Source organism: Oncorhynchus gorbuscha, linkage group LG13 (genome assembly GCF_021184085.1).
Source record: "Oncorhynchus gorbuscha isolate QuinsamMale2020 ecotype Even-year linkage group LG13, OgorEven_v1.0, whole genome shotgun sequence".
NCBI classification, from domain to species: Eukaryota; Metazoa; Chordata; class Actinopteri; order Salmoniformes; family Salmonidae; genus Oncorhynchus; species Oncorhynchus gorbuscha.
The window spans coordinates 72,590,739-72,615,235 of NC_060185.1; the positions used below are offsets into that span (position 1 = coordinate 72,590,739).

General features: G+C 43.0%; 1 protein-coding gene and 1 long non-coding RNA gene across 10 annotated transcripts in view; one reads left to right on the top strand and one right to left on the bottom strand.

Moving 5' to 3' along the window:
* Positions 1 to 12,442, top strand: part of LOC123993490 — a 28,922-nt gene extending 16,480 nt beyond the window's left edge. The window contains exons 3-4 of the long non-coding RNA XR_006831457.1: positions 12,052 to 12,175; positions 12,261 to 12,442. This is a non-coding gene — a long non-coding RNA (uncharacterized LOC123993490). The remainder of the gene's footprint in view (positions 1 to 12,051; positions 12,176 to 12,260) is intronic.
* Positions 1 to 24,497, bottom strand: part of LOC123993487 (TBC1 domain family member 9B-like) — a 51,901-nt gene that overhangs the window by 10,153 nt on the left and 17,251 nt on the right. For all 9 annotated transcript variants that reach the window (XR_006831456.1, XR_006831455.1, XM_046295682.1 and 6 more), the window contains 10 exons: positions 22,945 to 23,203; positions 22,394 to 22,601; positions 21,862 to 22,026; positions 20,446 to 20,616; positions 19,761 to 19,899; positions 13,999 to 14,213; positions 11,716 to 11,833; positions 5,298 to 5,583; positions 4,888 to 5,017; positions 4,657 to 4,755 (listed from right to left, as the gene is read on the bottom strand). Coding sequence is in view for 7 of the 9 variants with exons in the window: in XM_046295682.1 (XP_046151638.1) it covers positions 4,657 to 4,755; positions 4,888 to 5,017; positions 5,298 to 5,583; positions 11,716 to 11,833; positions 13,999 to 14,213; positions 19,761 to 19,899; positions 20,446 to 20,616; positions 21,862 to 22,026; positions 22,394 to 22,601; positions 22,945 to 23,203 (1,790 nt within the window). In the remaining 2 variants the exon portion in view is untranslated. The remainder of the gene's footprint in view (positions 1 to 4,656; positions 4,756 to 4,887; positions 5,018 to 5,297; positions 5,584 to 11,715; positions 11,834 to 13,998; positions 14,214 to 19,760; positions 19,900 to 20,445; positions 20,617 to 21,861; positions 22,027 to 22,393; positions 22,602 to 22,944; positions 23,204 to 24,497) is intronic.

The window sequence follows — 24,497 nt, forward strand, 5'->3', positions numbered from 1 at the left end:
GTTGAGCCCCAGATCGAGGGAGATTATCAGTGGTTTTGTATGTCTTCCATTTCCTAATAATTGCTCCCACAGTTGATTTCTTCAAACCAAGCTGCTTACCTATTGCAGATTCAGTCTTCCCAGCCTGGTGCAGGTCTACAATTTTGTTTCTGGTGTCCTTTGACAGCTCTTTGGTCTTGGCCATAGTGGAGTTTGGAGTGTGACTGTTTGAGGTTGTGGACAGGTGTCTTTTATACTGATAACAAGTTCAAACAGGTGACATTAATACAGGTAACGAGCGGAGGAGGGAGGAGCCTCTTAAAGAAGAAGTTACAGGTCTGTGAGAGCGAGAAATCTTGCTTGTTTGTAGGTGACCAAATACTTATTTTCCACCATAATTTGCAAATAAATTAATTCACAATCCTACAATGTGATTTTCTGGATTTATTTTTCTCATTTTCTCTGTCATAGTTGAAGTGTACCTATGATGAAAATTACAGGCCTCTCTCATATTTTTAAGTGGGAGAACTTGCACAATTGGTGGCTGACTAAATACTTTTTTGCCCCACTGTATGAATGAGTGATGGAACAGAACGGCATAAGCAAGATGCAGTAGATGGTATAGAGTACAGTATATACATATGAGATGAGTAATGTAGGGTATGTAAACATAAAAGTGGCATAGTTTAAAGTGGCTAGTGATACATGTATTACATAAAGATGGCAAGATGCAGTAGATGACAGAGTACAGTATATACACATACATAGGAGATGAGTAATGTAGGGTATGTAAACATTATATTAAGTGGCATTGTTTAAAGTGGCTAGTGATACATTTTTTACATCAATTTCCATTATTAAAGTGAGCTGGAGTTGAGTCAGTATGTTGGCAGCAGCCACTCAATGTTAGTGGTGGCTGTTTAACAGTCTGATGGCCTTGAGATAGAAGCTGTTTTTCAGTCTCTCGGTCCCTGCTTTCATGCACCTGTACTGACCTCGCCTTCTGGATGATAGCGGGGTGAACAGGCAGTGGCTCGGGTGGTTGTTGTCTTTGATGATCTTTATGGCCTTCCTGTGACATCGGGTGGTGTTGGTGTCCTTGAGGGCAGGTAGTTTGCCCCCAGTGATGCGTTGTGCAGACCTCACTACCCTCTGGAGAGCCTTACGGTTGTGGGTGGAGCAGTTGCCGTACCAGGCGGTGATACAGCCCAACAGGATGCTCACGATTGTGCCTCTGTAGAAGTTTGTGAGTGCTTTTGGTGACCAGCCAAATTTTTTCTTCCTCCTGAGGCGCTGCTGCGCCTTCTTCACAACGCCGTCTGTGTGGGTGGACCAATTCAGTTTGTCCGTGATGTGTACGCCGAGGAACTTAACTTACTACCCTCTCCACTACTGTCCCATCGATGTGTTTCCTGAAGTCCACAATCATCTCCTATGTTTTGTTGACGTTGAGTGTGAGGTTATTTTCCTGACACCACACTCGGAGGAACCTCACCTTCTCACTGTAGGCAGTCTCGTCGTTGTTGGTAATCGAGCCTACCACTGTAGTGTCGTACGCACACTTGATCGAGTTGGAAGCGTGCATGTCCATGCAGTCGTGGGTGAACAGGGAGTACAGGAGAGGGCTCAGAACACACCCTTGTGGGGCCCCAGTGTTGAGGATCAGCGGGGTGGAGGTGTTGTTACCTACCCTCACCACCTGGGGGCGGCCCATCAGGAAGTCCAGTACCCAGTTGCACAGGGCGGGGTCGAGACCCAGGGTCTCGAGCTTGATGACGAGTTTGGAGGGTACTATGGTGTTAAATGCTGAGCTGTAGTCGATGAACAGCATTCTCACATGGGTATTCCTCTTGTCCAAATGGGTTAGGGCAGTGTGCAGTGTGGTTGCGATTGCGTCGTCTGTGGACCTATTGGGGCGGCAAGCAAATTGGAGTGGGTCTAGGGTGTCAGGTAGAGTGGAGGTGATATGGTCCTTGACTAGTCTCTCAAAGTACTTAATGATGACGGAAGTGAGTGCTACGGGGCGGTAGTGACGCCTCTAGCACTGAGATGCAGTGCCTTAGACTGCTGCGCCACTCGTGAGCCCCCGTAAAGGTTGGAATAAATAACCTAATCCAGAGATATTTACACAGAGCATACCAAACATTAGGAACACCTTCCTAATATTGAGATGCACCCCCTTTTGCCCTCAGAACAGCCTCAATTTGGTCAGGTCATGGACTCTCCAAGGTGCCGAAAGCATTCCACTGGGTGGCTTCCCACAGTTGTGTCAAGTTGGCTGGATGTCCTTTTGGTGGTGGACCATTCTTGATACTCACAGGAAACTATTGAGCGTTGCAGTTCTTGACACAAACCGGTGCGCCTGGCACCTACTACCATACCCCATTCAATGGCACACATACACAATCCAAGTCTCAATTGTCCCAAGGCTTAAAAATCCTTCTGTAACCACTTACACTGATTGAAGTGGATTTAATAAGAGATATCAAATAAGGGATTTTAGCTTTCACCTGGTCAGTCTCTCATGGAAAGAGAGGGTGTTCCCTCAGTGTATGGAGAGTTGGGCCAATGTGGTTTCTGTCTGAACGTTCCAAGAGCACCACTTTCTCCTCCATAAACATTGCTAAGTGATAATTGACACGTCTGCGTTATGCTGTTTATTTCTGAACGTTTTTAAAACATATGAAGATGTCCAGTGAAAGCAGATACGGTTGAAGTTGGAAGTTTACATACACCTTAGCCAAATACATTTAAACTCAGTGTTTCACAATTCCTGACATTTAATCGTAGTAAAAATTCCCTGTCTTAGGTCAGTTAGGATCACCACTTTATTTTAAGAATGTGAAATGTCAGAATAATAATAGAGAGAATGATTTATTTCAGCTTTGATTTCTTTCATCACATTCCCAGTGGGTCAGACGTTTACATACACTCAATTCGTTTTTGGTAGCATTGCCTTTCAATTGTTTAACTTGGGTCAAATGTTTCAGGTAGCATTCCACAATAAGTTGGGTGAATTTTGGCCCATTCTTCCTGACAGAGCTGGTGTAACTGAGTCAGGTTTGTAGGCCTTGCTCATACAAGCTTTTTCGGTTCTGCCCACACATTTTCTATAGGATTGAGTTTGGAAGTATGCTTGGGGTCATTGTCCATTTGGAAGACCCATTTGCGACCAAGCTTTAACTTCCTGACTGATGTCTTGAGATGTTGCTTCAATATATCCACATAATTTTTCTCCCTCATGATGCCATCTATTTTGTGAAGTTCACCAGTCCCTCCTGTAGCAAAGCACCCCCACAACATGATGCTATAGTCCTATAATTCCTATAATAACTACAACCTAAAACTTCTTGCCTGGGAATATTGAAGACTCCTGTTAAAAGGAACCACCAGCTTTCATATGTTCTCATGTTCTGAGCAAGGAACTTAAACGTTAGCTTTTTTACATTGCAATATGTGCCCTTTTACTTTCTTCTCCAACACTTTGTTTTTGCATTATTTAATCCAAATTGAACATGTTTCATTATTTATTTGAGGCTAAATAGATTTTATTGATGTATTATATTATGTTAAAATAAGTGTTCATTCAGTATTGTTGTAATTGTAATTATTACAAATACATTTAAAACAAAATCGTCCGATTAATCGGTATCGGCATTTTTTGGGGTCCTCCAATAATCGGTATCGGCATTAAAATCATAATCGGTCGACTTCTACTTCAGGCGTTTGGAAATTGCCCCCAAGAATGAACCTTGTGGAGGTCTACAATTAGTTTTCTGAGGTCTTGGCTGATTTCTTTTGGTTTTCCCATGATGTCAAGCAAAGAGGCACTGAGTTTGAAGGAAGACCTTGAAATACATCCACAGGTACACCTCCAATGGATTCAAATTATGTCAATTAGCCTTTCAGAAGCTTCTAAAGCCATGGCATCATTTTCTGGAATTTTCCAAGCTGTTCAAAGGCACGGTCAACTTAGTGTATGTAAACTTCTTACCCACTGGAATTGTGATACGGTGAATTATAAGTGAATTAATCTGTCTATACAATTGTTGGACAAATTACTTGTGTCATGCACAGTCCTAACCAACTTGCCAAAACTATAGTTTGTTGACAAGAAATGTTTGGAGTGGTTGAAAAATGAGTTTTAATGACTCCAACCTAAGTGTATGTAAACTTCAGACTTCAACTGTATGCAACACAAGTACAGACTTGGATAAACATTACCCCACTGCTCTGTTTTACTTGTTTCCAGAGGGTCATTTCATAAGGAACGGTCAGAGGTGAGGTCACCAAGCGCTTCATTCATGGTCACATCTTTGCCGTAATGGAAAAAGTTTGAAATTGTCACACGGACAGCTAGGGGCACACTCCAACATCATTTACAAAAGCAGTATTTGTGTTTAGTGAGTCCGCCAGATCAGAGGCAGTAGGGATGACAACGGTTATATTGATAGGTGAGTGTATTGGAGCATATTGCTGTCCTGCCTGTACTTTTGGGTGTCAGGGAAAATGTATGGAATAAAAAGTACATATTTTCATTAGGAATGTAGTGGAGTAAAAGTAAATGTATAAACAGTGAAGTACAGATGCCCCCCAAAACTACTTAAGTACTGTAGTATTTCAAAGTATTTTTAATTAGTTACTTTACACCACTGCTTCTTTGACGTATGAACTCACCACGCTCCTCTTGGCGGTGTCCTCCAGCGATTGGATGACCTTTAACCTCTGATGGAACCTCATCTGCTCGATGACATCAGCACGCAAACTACCAAACTTCTGCTCAGAGACACAGACAGAGGGAAAAGGCAGTGAAGTCACTAATATGTAGAATGGAAATCAATCTCTCCTTGTGCTTGACTTAAGTGAGTTGTGTGAAAAAGTCACGTGGTTCTATTAGTCATGTCTTACCTCACAGGATGACTTGATGAGCTGGAACACGTCAATCTGAGGCGGCGGCTCATCGCCACTGGTCAACAGGGCGTGGAGGTGGGGAATGGGCGGAGACACGGTCTGCTTGTTGACAACATTGTCCAGATACCTGTGAGTGAGTGAGAGAGATAATCCAATATTTCTCACTCTGAGCAATATGGCTATAGCTTCTTCAGTCTAAGAGTAGTAATGCCTTCATTCATAAATAGAAGGAGAAAAAAAAAAGTAAACCTTTCCGTATAGTTACACTATAGTTACTATTCCAATTAAACATTTTGGCTGTGCAATGTATATTGGTGTCAATTACATGGAAGTCAGTTCAGTCAAGTGAATTAGGGAAGAAGCACTTGAGAAATTGTTCCTTCCGTCCCTTCTATTCCCCCACTCACCGTCCAAGGATGGTCATGGCCTCTCCCTCGTCATTGCAGTCCAGTAGGGTGTCCATGTTGGCGTGCAGCACGGCCAGTGCCACTTGGAAGATGACCTTGATGCCCTCGTAGAAGAAGCAGTCAACCAGAAGCACGGCGCTGTCGAAGGGCATGACGCTGAGGAACAGGGTGAGGAACCAGGAGAGGGAGATGGTGGAGATGACTCCCAGCTCCTGCATGTGCTCGTAGAGGAAAGGGAGGCATGCGCGTGTCAGCTCCTCAAACACACCCTGGTCAACGAGAGCACCTGAGAGAGAGAGACTATTTAGAACGTACTATTTAGTAAAAAGGTATGCAATAAGCAACAAATATCAACATACCTCTCATCCATACTGAGAAGCAATGTTCCCTCAAAAAAAATGTTTTATCCAGTTTACTGTGAACACTAATGCTATACCCACTTTAAGATAGTTTTCAGACAGTGGTCAAGTAGGCTACTGTGGCAATTTGCAGGCCTACCAGTGTGACCTACCATCATAAACAATGGAGAAAATGCATCCCGTAACATTTTAACATGGAAATAGCTGTTCTTTCATTCAGCCTACAGTAGCAGCCAATGTGCGGTGTTCAATGTAGGCCTACAGTCCATGAGACTTGAAAAAACATGCAGGGCTTGACATTAACCCGTTTATCCACTTGTCCTTCAGACAAGGAGGTGACTGAAGATGGTGGTGTGTTGTTTGATGCAAGAAACCACTTTACAAAATACAATGCATTATTATTCCCATGTCATCATTACAGAGAATCAGACAAATTATGCTATCCTCTGCCTACTTATCTTATTTAAGCCGGTCTCAAAATACAACACTGCCCTTTGAAGACACAAAAAAAAGCGATTGATTTAACTACTCACTTTTCAAAGATGTCAAAAATGTACACGTATTGTCCACTTGCAGGAAGCAATCACTGACTACAAATGATCTGTAACTGGGCGAGTGACTCAATAAATAGAAAACGATATGAACAAAATGTGGCTACATGCAGCTCTCACTTTGATCTCAAAACAAGCCATCTACTCCTGACTGCTCATGCTGTAAACAGTCAGAGTCCAGTTCCAAGTGAACAGAACAGATCCATATACAGTGTCTTCGGAAAGTATTCAGACTCCTAGACTTTCTACACATTTTGTTACATTACAGCCTTATTCTAAAAATAATTAAATAAAAACAATTCCTCAGCAATATACACAGAATACCCCATAATGACATAGCTAACAGGTTTTTAGAAATGTTTGCAAATGTATTAAAAGTAAAATACAGAAATACCTTATTTACATAAGTATTAAGACGCTTCGTTATGAGACTCGAAATTGAGCTCAGGTGCATCCTGTTTCCATTGTTCGTCCTTGAAGTTTCTATAACTTGATTGGAGTCCACCTGTGGTAAATTCAATTGATTTGACATGATTTGGAAAAGGCATATACCTGTCCATACAAGGTCCCACAGTGCAAGTCAGAGCAAAAACCAAGCCACGAGGTCAAAGGAATTGTCCGTAGAGCTACGAGACAGGATTGTGTCGAGGCACAGATCTGAGGAAGGGTACAAAAACATTTCTGCAGCATTGAAGATCCCCAAGAACAAAGTTGGCTCCATCACCTTTAAAATGGAAGGGAGGTGACCAAGAACCCAATGGTCACTCTGACAGAGCTCTAGAGTTCCTCTGTGGAGATGGGAGAACCTTCTAGAAGGACAACCAGCTCTCGGCAGCACACCTATCAGGCCTTTATGGTAGAGTGGCCAGACAGAAGCCACTCCTCAGTAAAAGGCACATGAGAGCCCGATTGGAGTTTGCCTAAAGGCACCCAAAGACTCTCAGACCATGACAAACAAGATTCTCTGGTCTGATGAAACCAAGATTTAACTATTTGGCATGAATGCCAAGTGTCTCGTCTGGAGGAAACCTGGCACTATCCCTATGGTGAAGCATGGTGGTGGCAGCATCATGCTGTGGGGATGTTTTTCAGAGACTGGGAACTAGTCCGGGTTAGGGTTGTAAAGGGTCGGAAACTTTCCAGGAAATTGCCGGAAATTTTCCAATGGAAGTTAAGCCCGGGAATTTTGCTTAAATTAATCAAAAAATGTTAGCTTATAACAGTGAACCTTTTCTGTGAGGATACACACAAGGCAATTCTAAGTCTTGTGGCATATTTTGGTTAAAATATCCCCAATTCAATGGAATTGCAACCCTCTGCATGCACAGTGCATTTTTCCATCACATGTACTGCTGATTCTCAAGATCTTGAACACTAATGAGATGCTATTGAGCCAACACTACTACACTGTCTGAGCCAAGGACTACATACTTTTGATTACAATACTGGGTGGGGTGAATATATTTTATGACATACATCATTTTTTGTTAACTAGTGAATAGTAGCCTACAGCAAAGTGTGTTTAAATAATTTCTAACTTGTTAACAATTTCTGCAAGTTAGTTTTTACTATGATGTGGGTTTTATCTTGCTTGAGCCTGCTGAGGAGTGTTAATTCACCTGTTTCCAAACATGTTTAATTTTAAAACAATCTGGACAAGTGCATAAATTTCCCTCAGTGCTCATAACAATCAACCTCTGACAAAAGTCCCTCTACCTCTATTCAAGGTGAAAATGATGAATCAGACACCTTATCGATAGCAACAGCTCATGATCCTCCTGCAACCAGACGTTTTTTTAACAAAATGGAGGAACGTAGTCAGAGATGCTGATGAATGTCTTGCTCGAGCTGTGTATGTAACTGGTTCACCTCTAATGCTCACAGGCAATGTGTATTGGAAGAGATTTCTGAATGTTCTTCACCCAGCATACACCCCTCCAACCAGACATGCATTATCTACTCATTTGCTGGATGCAGAGTTCAACAGAGTTCAAGTGAAGGTCAAGCAAATCATAGAGAAAGCAGACTGTATAGCAATCATCTCTGATGGGTGGTTGAATGTTTGTGGGCAAGGAATAATTAACCACGTAATCTCCACCCCTCAACCAGTATTCTACAAGAGCACAGACACAAGGGACAACAGACACACCGGTCTCTACATTTCAGATGAGCTGAAGGCAGTCATCAACAACCTGGGACCACAGAAAGTATTTGCACTGGTGACAGACAATGCTGCGAACATTCATGCTCATGCATTGAATCTGCTCCTCAAGGACATCATGGCACTGAAAACAATGGATACACTCTACAAGAAAGCCAAGGAAATGGTTAGGTATGTGAAGGGTCATCAAATTATAGCAGCAATTTACCTCCCCAAGCAAAGTGAGACGAATAAGAGCATCACATTGAAGCTGCCCAACAACACCCGTTGGGGTGGAGTTATCATGTTTGACAGTCTCCTGGAGGGGAAGGAGTCTCTCCAAGAAACGGCCATATCACAGTATGCAGATATGGGCAGGCCCATCAAGAGGATCCTCCTGGATTATGTATTTTGGGAGAGAGTTGTAAGCAGCCTGAAACCTAAAGTAGTAGCCATTGCACGGATTGAGGGAGACAATGCCATCCTGTCTGGTGTTCAGACTCTGCTTGCAGATCTAAGAAGAAATCTGTTCTGCCCTGCCCACTTCACTGTTGCTCCAAGCAGAGCAAACTGCAGTTCTGAAATACATCAAAAAGCATGAAGACTTCTACCTGAAGCCCATACACACCGCAGTGTACATGTTGGACCCCAAGTATGCTGGCAAGAGCATCCTGTCTGGTGCAGAGATCAACAAGGCCTATGGTGTCATCACTACCGTGTCTTTTCACCTTGGCCTGAATGAGGGCAAGGTTCTTGGCAGTCTGGCGAAGTACACTTCCAAGCAAGGGCTTTGGGATGGAGATGCAATATGGCAGTCGTGCCAACATATATCATCAGCCACCTGGTGGAAGGGACTTTATGGATCTGAGGCTCTTTCCCCTGTTGCCTCCATCATCCTCCAAATCCCACCAATATCAGACGCCTCAGAGCGCAACTGGTCCTTGTTTGGGAACTGATAAGGGAATTTACATGTTTAAAGTCTGAGTGAAATGTATTAGAATTAAAAGACTATAATCCAATAATGTATGTGTGAGACAAGTTAAGGGTGAGAAATGTATGGTTGAGAAAAAACAAAGGAAATTTGAACTACACATGACCTGGTTGTAACTCTGAAACAGGAAAGAGGGCCCTTCCAAGGCCTCTCTAAACTAGGGAGGAGGGGAACGGCGAGAAATTGCCAAGGCTGGTAGAAAAGTGATAAAACTGTGTAAGTAGGTGGGGGTGGGAGTTATAAAATTACTGCTTTTGCATTTTTGACTTCAGAGCTCTCTGAATAAAGAATGAACCTTTTGCAGTATCTGAGACTTTGCCTAATTCTAATTTTGAACCCGGGATTTACAACCTCGGGTGAATTGGTCAAAGCTATAAAATAGTTCGGTTAGACCATTGGGAGAAAATTCTCGTGACAGGAACACACATACCAAAGCACGCAATAGGCTGACCAATACAAGGGTTGAAAAATTGGTGGCCATCCGGGCAAATTTGAGGCTTTTTGAGCCTGACAATGAGCCATCCTCAACTAGATCAGAACGAGACAGTGAAGATGAGGCCCCAGAGTCTGATATTCAAGAGGTGGACATTGAGAAGTTCCAGGGAGAAGACATGGAAGCCTGAGAGGAAGACAACCAAAGCTTTAGTTTCTAGACTATAATTTTACAGATGTATGTTGAAAACGTTTTTGGGAGATGCGATGGATCATTCAATATTCCCTTTCTTTTGTTGTTCAGTGAAATCATCCCATGTGAAGAGTTGACTCATTTAATTCAAGTTCAATTTGTAACTAAATTTATTTATTTTTCTATTCAATTATGTCTACTTGTTTATGTTATGGTAAATATATCCAATGCAAAAAACATTACATTTAAATGGTATTAATATTAATTTGCAGATATTCCCATTAATTCCGATATATTCCCACAGAAAGTTTCCACCTCTGACTATTCCCCAAAATGTGCAACCCTAGTCAGGATGGAGGAAAAGATGAATGGAGCAAAGTATTGAGAGATCCTTGATGAAAACCTGCTCCATAGTGCTCAGGACTTCAGACTGGGGTTCACCTTCCAACAGGACGACGACCCTAAGCACACAGCCAAGACAACGCAGGAGTGGCTTCAGGACAAGTCTCTGAATGTCCTTGAGTGGCCCAGTCAGGGCCCGGACTTGAACCCGATCGAACATCTCTGGAGAGACCTGAAAATAGCTGTGCAGCGACGCTCCCCATCCAACCTGATAGAGCTTGGGAGGATCTACAGAGAATGGGAGACACTCCCCAAATACAGATGTGCCAAGTTTGTAGCGTCATACCCAAGAAGACTCAAGACTGTAATCGCTGCCAAAAGGTGCTTCAACAAAGTACTGAGTAAAGGGTCTGAATACTTATGTAAAAAAATATGTTTTTGCTTTGTCATTCTCGGGTATTGTGTGTAGATTGATGAGAAGAAAAATTTGATACATTTTAGAATAAGGCTGTAAAGTAACAAAATGTGGAAAAAAAAGTCAAGGGGTCTGAATACTTCTGAAGGCACTGTATAGCATTGGTCTATTTGCATATAGGCCTAATGCAGCTCTGATTGGTTATGCCTCACTGGTCTGTGTAGAGTATGGGCTGATTCGTGCGTGTTAATGTAATAGAATCCTACTCCGATGCATTCTGCCCACAACAAAATCTCTTGCATAGTTTGTTTTGTTTAGGTATGTTGCATTGCATTAATATTGCTTTGGTTCGATCATAATTCCCACAATAAAGGGAAACGTTGAGTTCAACTAAGGAGGAAAACTCTAGAAAGTTGAGTGAAGTTCAAACTCGTGCTTCTGTGTGGGCTGATATTTCTTCATGGCGTGCAATTTAGAGGGAACATTGCTGAGAAGGTGTCATCTTAGATGTGCAATCGTGCTTGTTCCCCAGACATTCGTTCAATTTTGTAGAACGCGTCTCCTATTCTAATTATCAACTATTGTCAAACATGTGTGGAAAGACAATTCTCAGCAGGGAATTCTACTAGATGAAAAGACTAAATGAGTATGACATCCTGGCATTTAAAGCATTCTCAATTTTCAAAAATTTCACATACTATAGAATGTTCTATTTTTCCATACCCAAATAGCCTATTAATTTAGAGCACAAGTATAGGTATTGGGACACAGTCACTGTGTGACCACTGTAAATTTAATTTAAGTGACGGCCATTTGAAGGGCAGTGAACGAAGAATGGGCTTGTCTACCCTATAAAACACTCTGAAATGAGGTGATTTGGAGGAATCTTAACAGAGGATTCTTTCCTAAGCGTGTAGTGAGCGACAAAACAAAGACATAACCCAATGGAATTAAACACAAGTGTGTGTCTCTGAGAGGTTGTGTCAGTCACTCACCCACCACCCTGGTGTTGTAGTAGTCAGGCAGCATCCTCTCACACAGAGCCACCAAAAGCCAGAAGGCCTCCTCCTCCGTACAGTACAGCAGCAGTACCGACGTCACAATGTTCATCGCCTGGAGAGAGAGAGAACGGTTCAGTGATAGATACAGAGGTTTATAACAACAGAAACAGACAGGTACATTAACCCTATTACAAGGGCTGAGTCACTGGCTTACTGATGCTCTTCCAAGTGTATGTAAACTTCCGACTTCAACTGTAAATCACCACATGGTCAATTTTCTCTGTTGGCTCTTTAAATGGTGTACATATTTCTGTTTTTCATGTATTTCAGGGGTTTGACCAGCTGACGGCAATGACAAAGCTGGCCTCGCAGTTTGATGAGCGGGGGCTGTCTACTCCTGCCTTAAACAGCTGGCATGCAAATGCACCGGCAATACCAGTGCCTTCTATTAATTGTAAGAGGGTGTAGGAACATTTAAATGTGAAAGTAGATCCCCTTTGTCCCTCTCCTTTCTCTTATTATTCTTTCTGTTATTGCAGGTCAAAACAGACTTGAGGAATAGACTGCAGGGAGAGCATCTCGCCTCCTGCATGCAACCCCCCTTCCCCCCATCAAGGAGTTCAATTACAAATATTTTTCCAAAAGCCCAAAAGAATAAAGTGCTCGGACAAGCTGTAAACTATGTCAGAACTAGGTTTTTGTCAGAACCTGGAAAGAGATTTCCAACGCCCTCCTTTTGTAATGAACATGACTTAGTAGGCTCTAATTCATGTTCAGTCAAATGTTCCTCTGTTAATTTTGTCAAGATAAAAAAAAATATTTCAGAAAGAAGGTCTCTGTTGTGTTTCTTTGGATAGATGCAGGACTCAACCTTCAATTGCATCCTGTATACTATAATAATTTTACCAATACGTAATTGAGCTCATTTCTGGGGGAGGAAATTATTTTTCAGACTGAGTTTTTTCCTTCTAAAAAAGGAAAAGTCACCAGAACTATGTCAACAGAACCAAGACCCGAAACACCCCCAAAATGGGGGATCCCTTAAACCCCCCCACCCCCGATTACTTTCCCCCCCCACAGCTAACACATTTTCCAGAGGAAACACTGCTTTACAGTAATGAATAAACAGTTTATGGGTCAATGAAAAGCCTCTCGGATACTAGTAGTCACCATGACAGAATCAGTTACAGTCAAAGAACCTAGTTAAAATATCATGATTATGTTTCAAGAAAACATTCACGCTTTGTTTTAGATGACATTTTCCTGGAATTTTCCTGGTATTTTCTAATTATAGCTATATGGTGAAGTGGTAGACCACACAAGCTCACAGAACGGGACCGCAGAGTGCTGAAGCGCATAGCGCGTCTGTCCTCGGTTGCAACACTCACTGCCGAATTCCAAACTGCCTCTGGAAGCAACATCAGCACAAGAACTGTTTACCGGGAGCTTCATGAAATGGGTTTCCATAGTCGAGCATCCGCATACAAGCATAAGATCACCATGCTCAATGCCAAGCATCGGCTGGAGTGGTGTAAAGCTCGCCACCTTGTAGCAGTGGAAACACGTTCTCTGGAGTGATGAATCACGCTTCACCATCTGTCAGTGACGGACAAATCTGTGTTTAGCGGATGCCATTAGAACGCTACCTGCCCGAATGCATAGTGCCAACTGTAAAGTTTGGTGGATGAAGAATAATGGGCTGGGGCTGTTTTTCATGGTTCGGGCTAGGCCCCTTAGTTCCAGCATACAATGACATTCTAGATGTTTCTGTGCTTCCAACTTTGTGGCAACAGTTTGACGAAAGACAATTCCTGTTTCAGCATGACAATGCCCTGTGCACAAAGCGAGGTCCATACAGAAATGGTTTGTCGAGATCGGTGTGGAAAAACTTGACTGGCCTGCACCTCAACCCTATCGAACACCTTTGGGATGAATTGGAACAGCGATTGCGAGCCAGGCCTAATCGTCCAACATCATTGGCCGACCTCACTTGTGGCTGAATGGAAGTCCCCGCAGCAATGTTCCAACATCTAGTGGAAAGCCTTCCTAGAAGAATGGAGGCTATTATAGCAGCAAAGGGGGGACCAACTCCATATTAATTCCCATGATTTTATAATGAGATGTTCGACGAGCAGGTGTCCACATACACTACATAACCAAAAGTAAGTAAGAAATTGTAATATAAAGTCAGTCAGTGTTGATAATGTGGCCCTGCGACAGACTAGCGTCCTGTCCAGGGAGTGGTACAACCCCCTCCCCCCCGACAAGTCGGCATACCTGGCAGTATCCTATGCCAGGGTTGCGGCAGGCGTAGGCGGTGAGGACCCTGCGGAGGGCAGCGATGCCCATCTCATTCTGGAAGGCCTGGTGCTCAGGCATGGAGCGGTGCAGGTCCCTCTCGATCTCCTCCGTGGCCAGGGTACAGCGGCCCATGGCCTGCTCCACCCGCTCAGCGTAGTAGCCAGGGTGGGTGTCCATCTCATTCTGAGCTCCTGGAGAGGGGATGGATTGATTGATGGATGGATGGATGGGGGTAAGTGGTTAACTCAATAGATTATAAGACAGACACAGACAATATGGGTTTGTCAGTGGGCAAATTATTTAATGTTTAGATCCTTTTGATTCTAACCATTGTAAAAAATAAAAAAAATAAAAAAATAGAGGTCAGATTCAGACAACTGGTAGTTTCTTTGTTATACCATCAAAAACGTGGTTAACCTTTACATATTTGCTAGAAAACACTAATTCGAGGGATTCCTGAAAACAGAATTTAGACTTGTCATTAACTCTCACTCCAGATACCATTGAATGACACAATCCTGTTCATTTAGCCCCGTTTATTAAGTGCTACCATTTTAACATAGTATGACACATCAACATAGCAACACAACCTATGGGCTCAGTTTCGTAACAGTTACTTAGCTAGGCCATATGACTCCAGAGTCCAGGGAGTCAGTTGATCTCAGATTAGTCAGACGTTGCACCACTAGGTAACAACAACACTTCCCTAATAACCACGGCAGAGAGACAAACACACACTACCTTCAGATCACAAGGTAGTAGTGACTGCTGTCCTTGATACTAACCGAATTCTGATGTGGATGTAGTCTTGACACACACAATGCTTGCTTGCACACACAGACTCACTTATTGATAATGAGTATTGTTCACTGTGTTGCTAACATGGTGGCAACACAGTGAACAACTATATTAAGAACATAGAGCGGGCGGGTTATACACTATCGGCAAGAGAGAAAAACAGCCTCTGGTAAGACACGGGCCGGGGGCCTATGCATTTATGTAAACTGTTGGTGCACAATATCTAAGGAAGTCTCAAAGTTGTGCTCGCCTGAGGTGGAGTATCTTATGATAAGCTGCAGACCTCACTATTTGCCCAGAGTTTATCTGTTATTTTCGTAACTGTCTATATACCACCACAGAGCGAGGTTAGAACGAAAACCGCACTAAATGAGCTGTATTCCACCATAAGCAAACAGGAAAACACTCAGAGGCGGCGCTCCTAATGGCCGGTGAATTTAATGCAAGGAAACTTAAATCAGTTTTACAGAACGCCCAATTTTTCAGTTTTAGATTTGTTAAAAAAGTTTGAAATATCCAATAAATGACGTTCCACTTCATGATTGTGTCCCACTTGTTGTTGATTCTTCACAAAAAAAATACAGTTTTATATCTTTATGTTTGAAGCCTGAAATGTGGCAAAAGGTCGCAAAGTTCAAGGGGGCCGAATACTTTCGCAAGGCACTGTACATGATTCTTCCGATGGCATTGAGGAGTACACCACATCAGTCACTGGCTTTATCAAGAAGTACATTGAGGACGTCATCCCCACAGTGACTGTATGTACATATTAGAGGTCGACCGATTAATCGGAATGGCAGATTAATTCGGGCCGATTTCAAGTTTTTATAACAATCGGAAATTGGCATTTTTTTTTCACACCTTTATTTAATCTTTATTTAACTAGGCATGTCAGTTAAGAACACATTCTTATTTTCAATGACGGCCTAGGAATGGTGGGTTAACTGCCTCGTTCAGGGGCAGAAAGACAGATTTTCACCATGTCAGCTCGGGGGATCCAATCTTGCAACCTTACAGTCAACGAGTCCAACGCAATAACGACTATGAGACTGCCTGTTATGCAAATGCAGTAAGCCAAGGTAAGTTGCTAGCTAGCATTAAACTTATCTTATAAAAAACAATCAATCATAATCTCTAGTTAACTACACATGGTTGATGATATTACTAGATATTATCTAGCGTTTCCTGTGTTGCATATAATCTGACTGAGCATACAAGCATACAAGTATCTAAGTATCTGACTGAGCGGTGGTAGGCAGAAGCAGGCGCATAAACATTCATTCAAACAGCACTTTCGTGCGTTTTGCCAGCAGCTCTTCGTTCTGCGTCAAGCATTGCGCTGTTTATGACTTCAAACCTATCAACTCCCGAGATGAGGCTGGTGTGATCGAAGTGAAATGACTGGCGAGTTAGCGCCCGCTAATAGCGTTTCAAACTTCACTTGCTGAGCCTTGGGGTGGTTGTTTCCCTTGCTCTGCATGGGTAACGCTTCGATGTTTTGCTGGTTCGAGCCCAGGGAGGAGCGAGGAGAGGGACGGAAGCTATACTGTTACACTGGCAATACTAAAGTGCCTATAAGAACATCCAATAGTCAAAGGTTAATGAAATACAAATGGTATAGAGAGAAATAGTCCTATAATAACTACAACCTAAAACTTCTTACCTGGGAATATTGAAGACTCATGTTAAAAGGAACCACCAGCTTTCATATGTTCTCATGTTCTGAGCAAGGAACTGAAATGTTAGCTTTCTTACATAGCACATATTGCACTTTTACGTTCTTCTCCAACACTTTGTTTTTGCATTATTTAAACCAAATTGAACAGGTTTCATTATCTACTTTAGGCTAAATTGATTTTATTGATGTATTATATTAAGTTAAAATAAGTGTTAATTCAGTATTGTTGTAAGTCATTATTACAAATACATTTTAATTTTTTAATTATTATTATTTTAAAATCGTCCGATTAATCGGTATCGGCTTTTTTGGTCCTCCAAAAATCAGCATCGGCGTTGAAAAATCATAATCGGTCGACCTCTAGTACATACCTCAACCAGAAGCCATGGATTACAGGCAACATTCGCACTGAGCTAAAGGGTAGAGCTGCCGCTTTCAAGAAGCGGGACTCTAACGCGGAAACTTATAAGAAACACCAACACCATTATCCCAGAAACCCTAGATCCACTCCAATTTGCATACCGCACCACCAGATCCACAGATGACGCAATTTCTATTGCACTCCACACTGCCCTTTCCCACCTGGACAAAAGGAACACCTACGTGAGATGCTATTCATTGACGACATCTCAGCGTTCAACACCATAGTGCCCTCAAAACTCAACACTAAGCTAAGGACCCTGGGACTAAACAACTTCCTTTGCAACTGGATCCTAGACTTCCTGATGGGCTGCCCCCAGGTGGTAAGGGTAGGTAACAACACATCCGCCACGCTGATCCTCAACACGGGGGCCCCTCAGGGGTGCGTGCTCAGCCCCCTCCTGCACTCCCTGTTCACTCATGATTGCACAGCCAGGCACAACTCCAACATCATCATTAAGTTTGCTGATGACACAACAGTGGTAGGCCTGATCACTGAAAACGATGAGACAGCCTATAGGGAGGAGGTCAGAGACCTGACCATGTTGTGCAAGGTCAACAACCTGTCCCTCAACGCGATCAAGACAAAGGAGATGATTGTGGACTACAGGAAAAAGAGGACCGAGCACACCCCCATTCTCATTGACGGGGCTGTCGTGGAGCAGGTTGAGAGTTTCAAGTTCCTTGGGTAGTACGTTCGGCACAGTACATCACCGTTTTTCATATCTCTTACTTTTTTCTTAATTTTCTTAAAACTTCATCATTGGTTAAGGGCTTGTAAGTAAGCATTTGACTGTAAAGGTCTACACCTGTTGTATTCGGCCCATGTGACAAATACAATTTGATTTTATCCACCCTGAAAGACTAGACACCCACACTCATTTCACACTCCGGCACAAACAACTGCTAGCAAATCAATCTTATTTGTGACCTGTAGACCTTACAGTGAAATGCTTACTTACAAGCCCTTAACCAACAGTTAAGGAAAACAAGTGTTAAGTAAAAAATAAAAACATTAATTAGAAGCAGTAAAATAACAGTAGCGAAACAATATACAGGGGGTACCGGTACAGAGTCAATGTGCGGAGGCACAGGTTAGTCAAGGGAATTGAGATATGTACATGTAGGTAGAGTTATTAAAGTGACTATACATAGATAATAAACAGAGTAGCAGCAGCGTAAAATGAAATGCAAATAGTCTGGGTAGACATTTGATTAGCTGTTCAGGAGTCATATGGCTTGGGGGTAGAAGCTGTTAAGAAGCCTTTTGGACCTAGACTTGGCGCTCCGGTACTGCTTGCCGTGTGGTAGCAGAGAGATCAGTCTATGACTAGAGTGGCTGGAGTCAATTTTTAGAGCCTTCCTCTGACACTGCCTGGTATAGAGGTCCTGGATGGCAGGAAGTTTGGCCCCAGTGATGTACTGGGCCGTTGGCACTACCCTCTGTAGTGCCTTGCGGTCGGAGACCAAGCAGTTGCCATACCAGCCAGTGATGAAACCATGCTCTCGATGATGCAGCTGTAGAACTTTTTGAGCACTCACATAAACATAGATGTCCTCTTATTGCTCATAAAAACTATTTACGCTCTATTTAACCTTCAAACTCTGGCATTCAAAATCATTGTGTTTGAAGAAACCATATATGGCGTATATTGAGTCAGTGTATTCGTTTATATTTAGTCAATTATCTACTTTATCTTAGCAATCTACAATTATGTTACTTTTATATAGGGCAAACACAGTCTGCTAGGGCCATTTAAACTTTAACCCACAGAGAAGAACAGAAACCATTTGAGGAGAAGTTCCTCTGCAATGACACTACTTGTGGTTGGTGATTTGAAACCCCACTGAGGTGCTGCTAAAAACATCCCAAAGACATGGTGCGTCTGCAACAGTTCCAAGTGGCCTAGTGGTTTAAGCCAGAGGCTCACATATAGACCTAGACTCTGCACAGCCAAAGCAGAAGTTGAGAATAACTTTCATCAGATTCAGCACAAGTTAAGAAACATTGAGTGCAATTACTGTGGTGGAGCGGGTCGAGAGTTTCAAGATCCTTGGTGTCCACATCACCAATAAACTATTATGGTACAAACACACCAAGATAGTCGTGAAGAGGGCACGACAAAATATTTTCCCCCTCAGGAGACTGAAAAGATTTGGCATAGGTCTCCAGATCCTCAAAAAGTTCTACAGCTGGACCATCTAGAGCATCCTGACCGGTTGCATCACCGCCTGGTATGGCAACTGCTCGGCATCTGACCTTAAGACGCAACAGAGGGTAGTGCGTGCCTCCCAGTACATCACTGGGGCTAAGTATCCTGCCAACCAGGACCTATATAATAGGCGGTGTCAGAGGAAAGCCCATAAAATTGTCAGAGACTCCAGTCTCCCAAGTCATAGACTGTTTTCTCTGCTACTGCATGGCAAGCGGTACCGGAGCTCCTAGTCTAGAACCAAAAGGCTCATTAACAGCTTCTACCCCCAATCCATAAGACTGCTGAACAATTAATCAAATGGCCACCGGACTATATTCATTGACACCGCCTCCCTTCCATTTGTTTTGTACACTGCTCCTACTCGCCGTTTATTATCTATGCATAGTCACATCACTCTTACCTACATGTACAAATTACCTTGACTAACCTGTACCCCCGCACACTGACTCGGTACCGGTACTCCCTGTATATAGCCTCGTTGTTGTTGTTATTGTGTTAATCAATTAACCCAAACCCTGCAAGAAGGGTTATTTTGGGGGGGTATAATCTTATAAGCGCTTTGTAACAATTAACCATTTATAAAAGATAAAGTGCTTGAAATGAAATTGTTGGATAAAAATGTCAACCTGAGAAGAGCAGCCACAGCTCCCCCCGGAGGCTCTCAGGGATCCCATTGAGCACCAGCTCTCTGGTCTTGGAGGTACGGTACATACACACACCCCTGCCAAACTCAAGGAAGTGGATGTTCCACAACTCCTCCTTTGTCTGAGGAGAAAGAAAAGGGGGGAGTCAGTATATCAGTATGACCTAACAAAAATGTAATTGAGCTAAAGGGGTGTTTTAACGATATAACGACCAGAATGATGTATGGCCACGGAGGCTATGCTCCTTTGGCACCATGAGAAAAGCAAACAAAGACATACTACTAAGAGTCAGTGATCCAACAATACCTTGAGTTTGGGATCCTAAAGCTGAGCTAGATAGCTGAGCTAGATGAATGAACAGATGATGGCCTTCAAGCTTGCCTATGCACACATTTGGTTAAGATAGTATTTCCTCTAGTGTAATGTTAACCCTGAGGACCAGAACCAGAACCATAGACACAGCATACATTAGCCTACACTATAAAGCATCCAACTGTCTACATCTTTAGGTAGGGACAATAAAATACTGTTTAGAAAGGATCACTTCAGATTAAAAACAGATGACCACACTGAAGTAATAAAACGCTATAGAAAGTGCGTAGGATATTCTAAAAGTATAAGACTGTCCAAGCCGTTGACGTGGGTCTGGGAGTGGGGTTGAACTCACAGCTTTGGGTCCGTGTTCCTCTGGGGCGTGCTTCTGGTAGATGCGGAGCAGGCTCTGAGTGGCTGTTGGCAGGCTGGGGCTGTAGTGGCGCCTCTGGGACGGTTCCCCTGCTGCACCAGTGGGTGTGGGGAGGCTGGAGGAGAGAGGGGTTGTACTAGGGCTGGGAGAACCCTGGGGAGAAGGAGGAGATCGGGGATTTAAAGATTTAAAGGGGTGTTAGGAGAGAAAGAATACAAGGATATTTTGATATGTGTAACCAACTAATGCATTTAGAGAAATCATTCTGCCAAAAGCATGAACACAAATGAGTGATTACAACATATTATTGTTATGTAGAAAGTAGCATAAAAATCACTGTATACATCAAAAAGCCCCATTATCCATCACAATTGCGATCTCGTTCACGACAGAACGTGACTGACAGTTCAAAGTAGGCTTTGGCGGTATACCGTTTATCCCGACTATACCCTGATGAAGACAGCTTGGCTGTCGAAACGTTGGTAATTACATTTTTGCATTTGAGCTCCTAGAGTGTGCGGCTCTTTTATTTTCAAGTTTTCTACTCCACTAGCCAGCACCTCGCCTAAATAGGTGTGCGTTTCTTTTTCTTCTAGGTATACCGTTTATAACATATACCAGGTTATTTGGAAAAAGACACAGGATGGTTTTTAAATACCGTCAATACCGTTGAAACAATTTCTTTGAAGTTTTTCAATAAATGTGAATATTTGTAGCAACTTTTTAAGTAAATACCTGCAGTCAACCTGTACAATAGGTTAGGAGATAAAAAACATTGCGTTCTTCGTGTCACCTGTCACATTATCATGAAGGTTACGGTTGTCTCCAGTCACGCAGTGTTTGTTTACAAGCACGCAACAACAAGAGACAGGAGCTTTTTGAGTCACTCACTGTTGTGCAGCACACGCCAGGTGATCTAGTTACAGTATGGAATTCACAACTAAATGTTTGTCAGCTAGATATCTTATAACTATTCAATTAACCGTCTAACATGTGCTAAATGCTCTGCAGTTGTACATATGGTTTGCTAATTTAGTAGCTAGTTTAGTAACTATCTATTCTATTCAAAATCAAGCATTCACTTGGTAACAGCAGAAAATCATCTTCTGGACCAAGAGCCTTGCTGGCTAATATTTGTTTTGTGCGTGCAGCAAACTGTGAGTAGCATTTTTTGTTACTTGTATAGTTTAGGTAAGAAACTGTGCAAAATGTTCACATTTAGGTAGCATTCTCTATGGGCTTTAACATGTACTTGTTTGCATTAGGTTTGAAAACAGCGCCCCTTGTGCATTACCAAACATCCCGGTATGTCACAAAGTTGGCATGAAGGTAAAGCCTAGCCTAAGCCTAGCTCAAAGGGTAGACCCAAACAGCACACCTCCCCTCTGATTGGCTCACCGAATGGCCACTTTCAGGGGTGCGCTGCAGGAAGTCGGAGATGCGCTGGACCAGGAAGTCGCGGTCCTTGAGGTTGGCGAAGAGGAAGGTCATCTTGTTCTTGGTGCTGATGGACACGGGGCAGGGCAAGACGCTGCTGCTGTCTGCCTTCTCCACAATGGATACCTAGAGAGCAGGATGGAGGGAAGGGAGGAGAGTCAGAGAAGGGTAGAAGAGAGATGGGGTGGAAGGAGGTGAGAGAAGAGATAAAACAGAGGGGTGTGAGAGAGGGAGGGGAAGAGAGCGAGAGAGCGAGGGAAAGAAAGTTGTACATTAGTTAAGAACATTAGGCACATCCCACAATGAGGGTATGTCCCCCATGAAAAACAAAAAGACAGATACAGGGTAAGAAAGTGAGAGTGAAAGAAAATTAAAATGAATATGAAAGAGGGATGCAGGATATATGGAAAAGAGGGGGAAAGAGAAAGAAAGGAGGCAGGAAACAAAAGAAAGAGAGCGCTCGTGCTTTGCGTTGGGTTGTGTGTATAGGCACCTCTCTGAGGGGGATGATGAGCTGACAGAGGTCCTCCTCACGGCTGCAGAAGCAGATGTAGTTGTTGGAGACAAACAGCTGGCCCACGATGTGCATCTTGGCAAAGGGAGTCCACAGCGTGCAGTCGGTGTGTCCGTCCAGGCGCTCGTCCTGGGTCAGGCGGAACAGCGCCCGGTAACGTTCGTTCTTGGCCCGTGCGTCCAGGTTCCTGTAGTTGACATCCAGTAGTGAGAGGGAGAGAGTAAATTACAAAACTAAGAAAAACTACAGATACAGTAAATATATACACACTAAAATATGAATACTGTCTAGAACTATACACCCAAAAATTATGTATTGGTGGGATGCAGATACGAACCACTACATTGAGGACCTGTCTTTGCTAAATCTGGTGTGTTGGTACCTGACTTGACTACACCTGTTCTCTAGAGGATTAAAAGACACGTTCTTGGAAGTACCACTTCATTTCAGTGAAAACAGTTGTTTGAAATACCACATTTTTTAAATGGTCAGAAAAACTCAGGACATTCCTTACTCTTGAACCCACCTACCTCTTCAGTGCCGAGACATTCTTGAGCGTCTTGCAGGCCTTAGGCAGCGAGTGGTCGGCGGCGAAGCCCTCGTTGTCAAGCAGCTGGCGCATGGCGATGGTGGCCAGCTGCTCCATGAGCTTGAAGGTGTCGTTAACGTTGAGGAACATGGAGAAGTAGTGCTCCGTGTGCCGCGTGCTCACCCGCACACTCTCCGGGAACAGCAGCGTGGCGTTCTTCTCTAGGCGGGTGACCTCCGTCCACTGCACCACCAGGGTCACTGTAAGGGGAGGAGTGGGCGAGATCACTTAGCAGACGCTGTCACAGAAATATTTTACTTCGCCCAGAAAAGAGGGTGAGAGACAGAGGGAGATACAGCATAGAAAATGAGAGATAGACAGGAAGAGAAGAGAGCGAGAGAGCAACGGAAGGAGTCCTTGGGGTCAGGGAGCAGGGAGAATAGAAGGTGTTCAGTAGAGGGGCAGAAACAGTAGGAGGAAGAAAGAGGTAGATTTCATAGAATGCTATCTTAGAGGTTTGAATTAGTACAGAATTGTGTTGGGGGTTGATTGAAGTGGGGCTATTCACTATGAGTCAATCACATTCCTCAACATACACACTAACACACACTCTCTGAGCCTCATTCTCTTCTTCTGTAATCTCATAAGATCACTGCCCACATACAGTGCATTGCTTTCATTCTCAGACCCACATGCATGCACACACCAGGGTTTCCGTTAGGATTTTAATTGACCAGACATCCATATGAATTGGGTGTGTAACGCATTAGGGCATTCACCTACAGTGCTCAAAATCACATTATATTATTGTAATTCATGAATTCATCATGAGCCTTTAATGTTCTTATACCAACATGACAGATTTTATTGAAAAGCAAAACATTTTGCCTGTTGCTTCTTCTTCCCTGCTATAAATCATAAAATAATAAATGTTTTGCTTAGATGCCTACATAGTAATACATTTGTAAACATGTCCTATAGGCTATTTGTATGGCAATTTTAATTAATAAAAACACAGCTGTTTTCAAATACAATCTAGGCTTCTCTAATTTAATTTAGCCTAGACATGAACATTTTAATTAGACCTAATAAATAAAACATGGCTGTTTACGAACACCAGGTCATGGCTAGAAGGGATCCAGCAGTCAGATGTGACTTTTCGTAGCAGGTCAGAATTAACATACAGGTTAGGAAAATTAGGTTAAGAAAATGGTTAGCTACATTTGACAAAAGCTGGATCTCTTCTTACCATGACTGGCCCGGCCCACCCAACTCCCGCTGCGATTTAGCATTGATAACAACTCTGTTTCCTACTATAGGCAGTTGGCTGCCTAGTGATTGCATCATTCTAACAGTCCGATGTGAAAAGTTGGCAATGATGTTTAATTTCCAAGTGCTACTGAATAAGCTGAACTGAAATGCACCAATTGTGCATGATACACATCATTACTCTACTCTATCAATCCATTCCAAATCTTGATACTATACATGACATGGGCGGGATATGTTGATCTTACCTAGGGCTGAGGTAGAACTGCTAGTAACGGGCCTGAC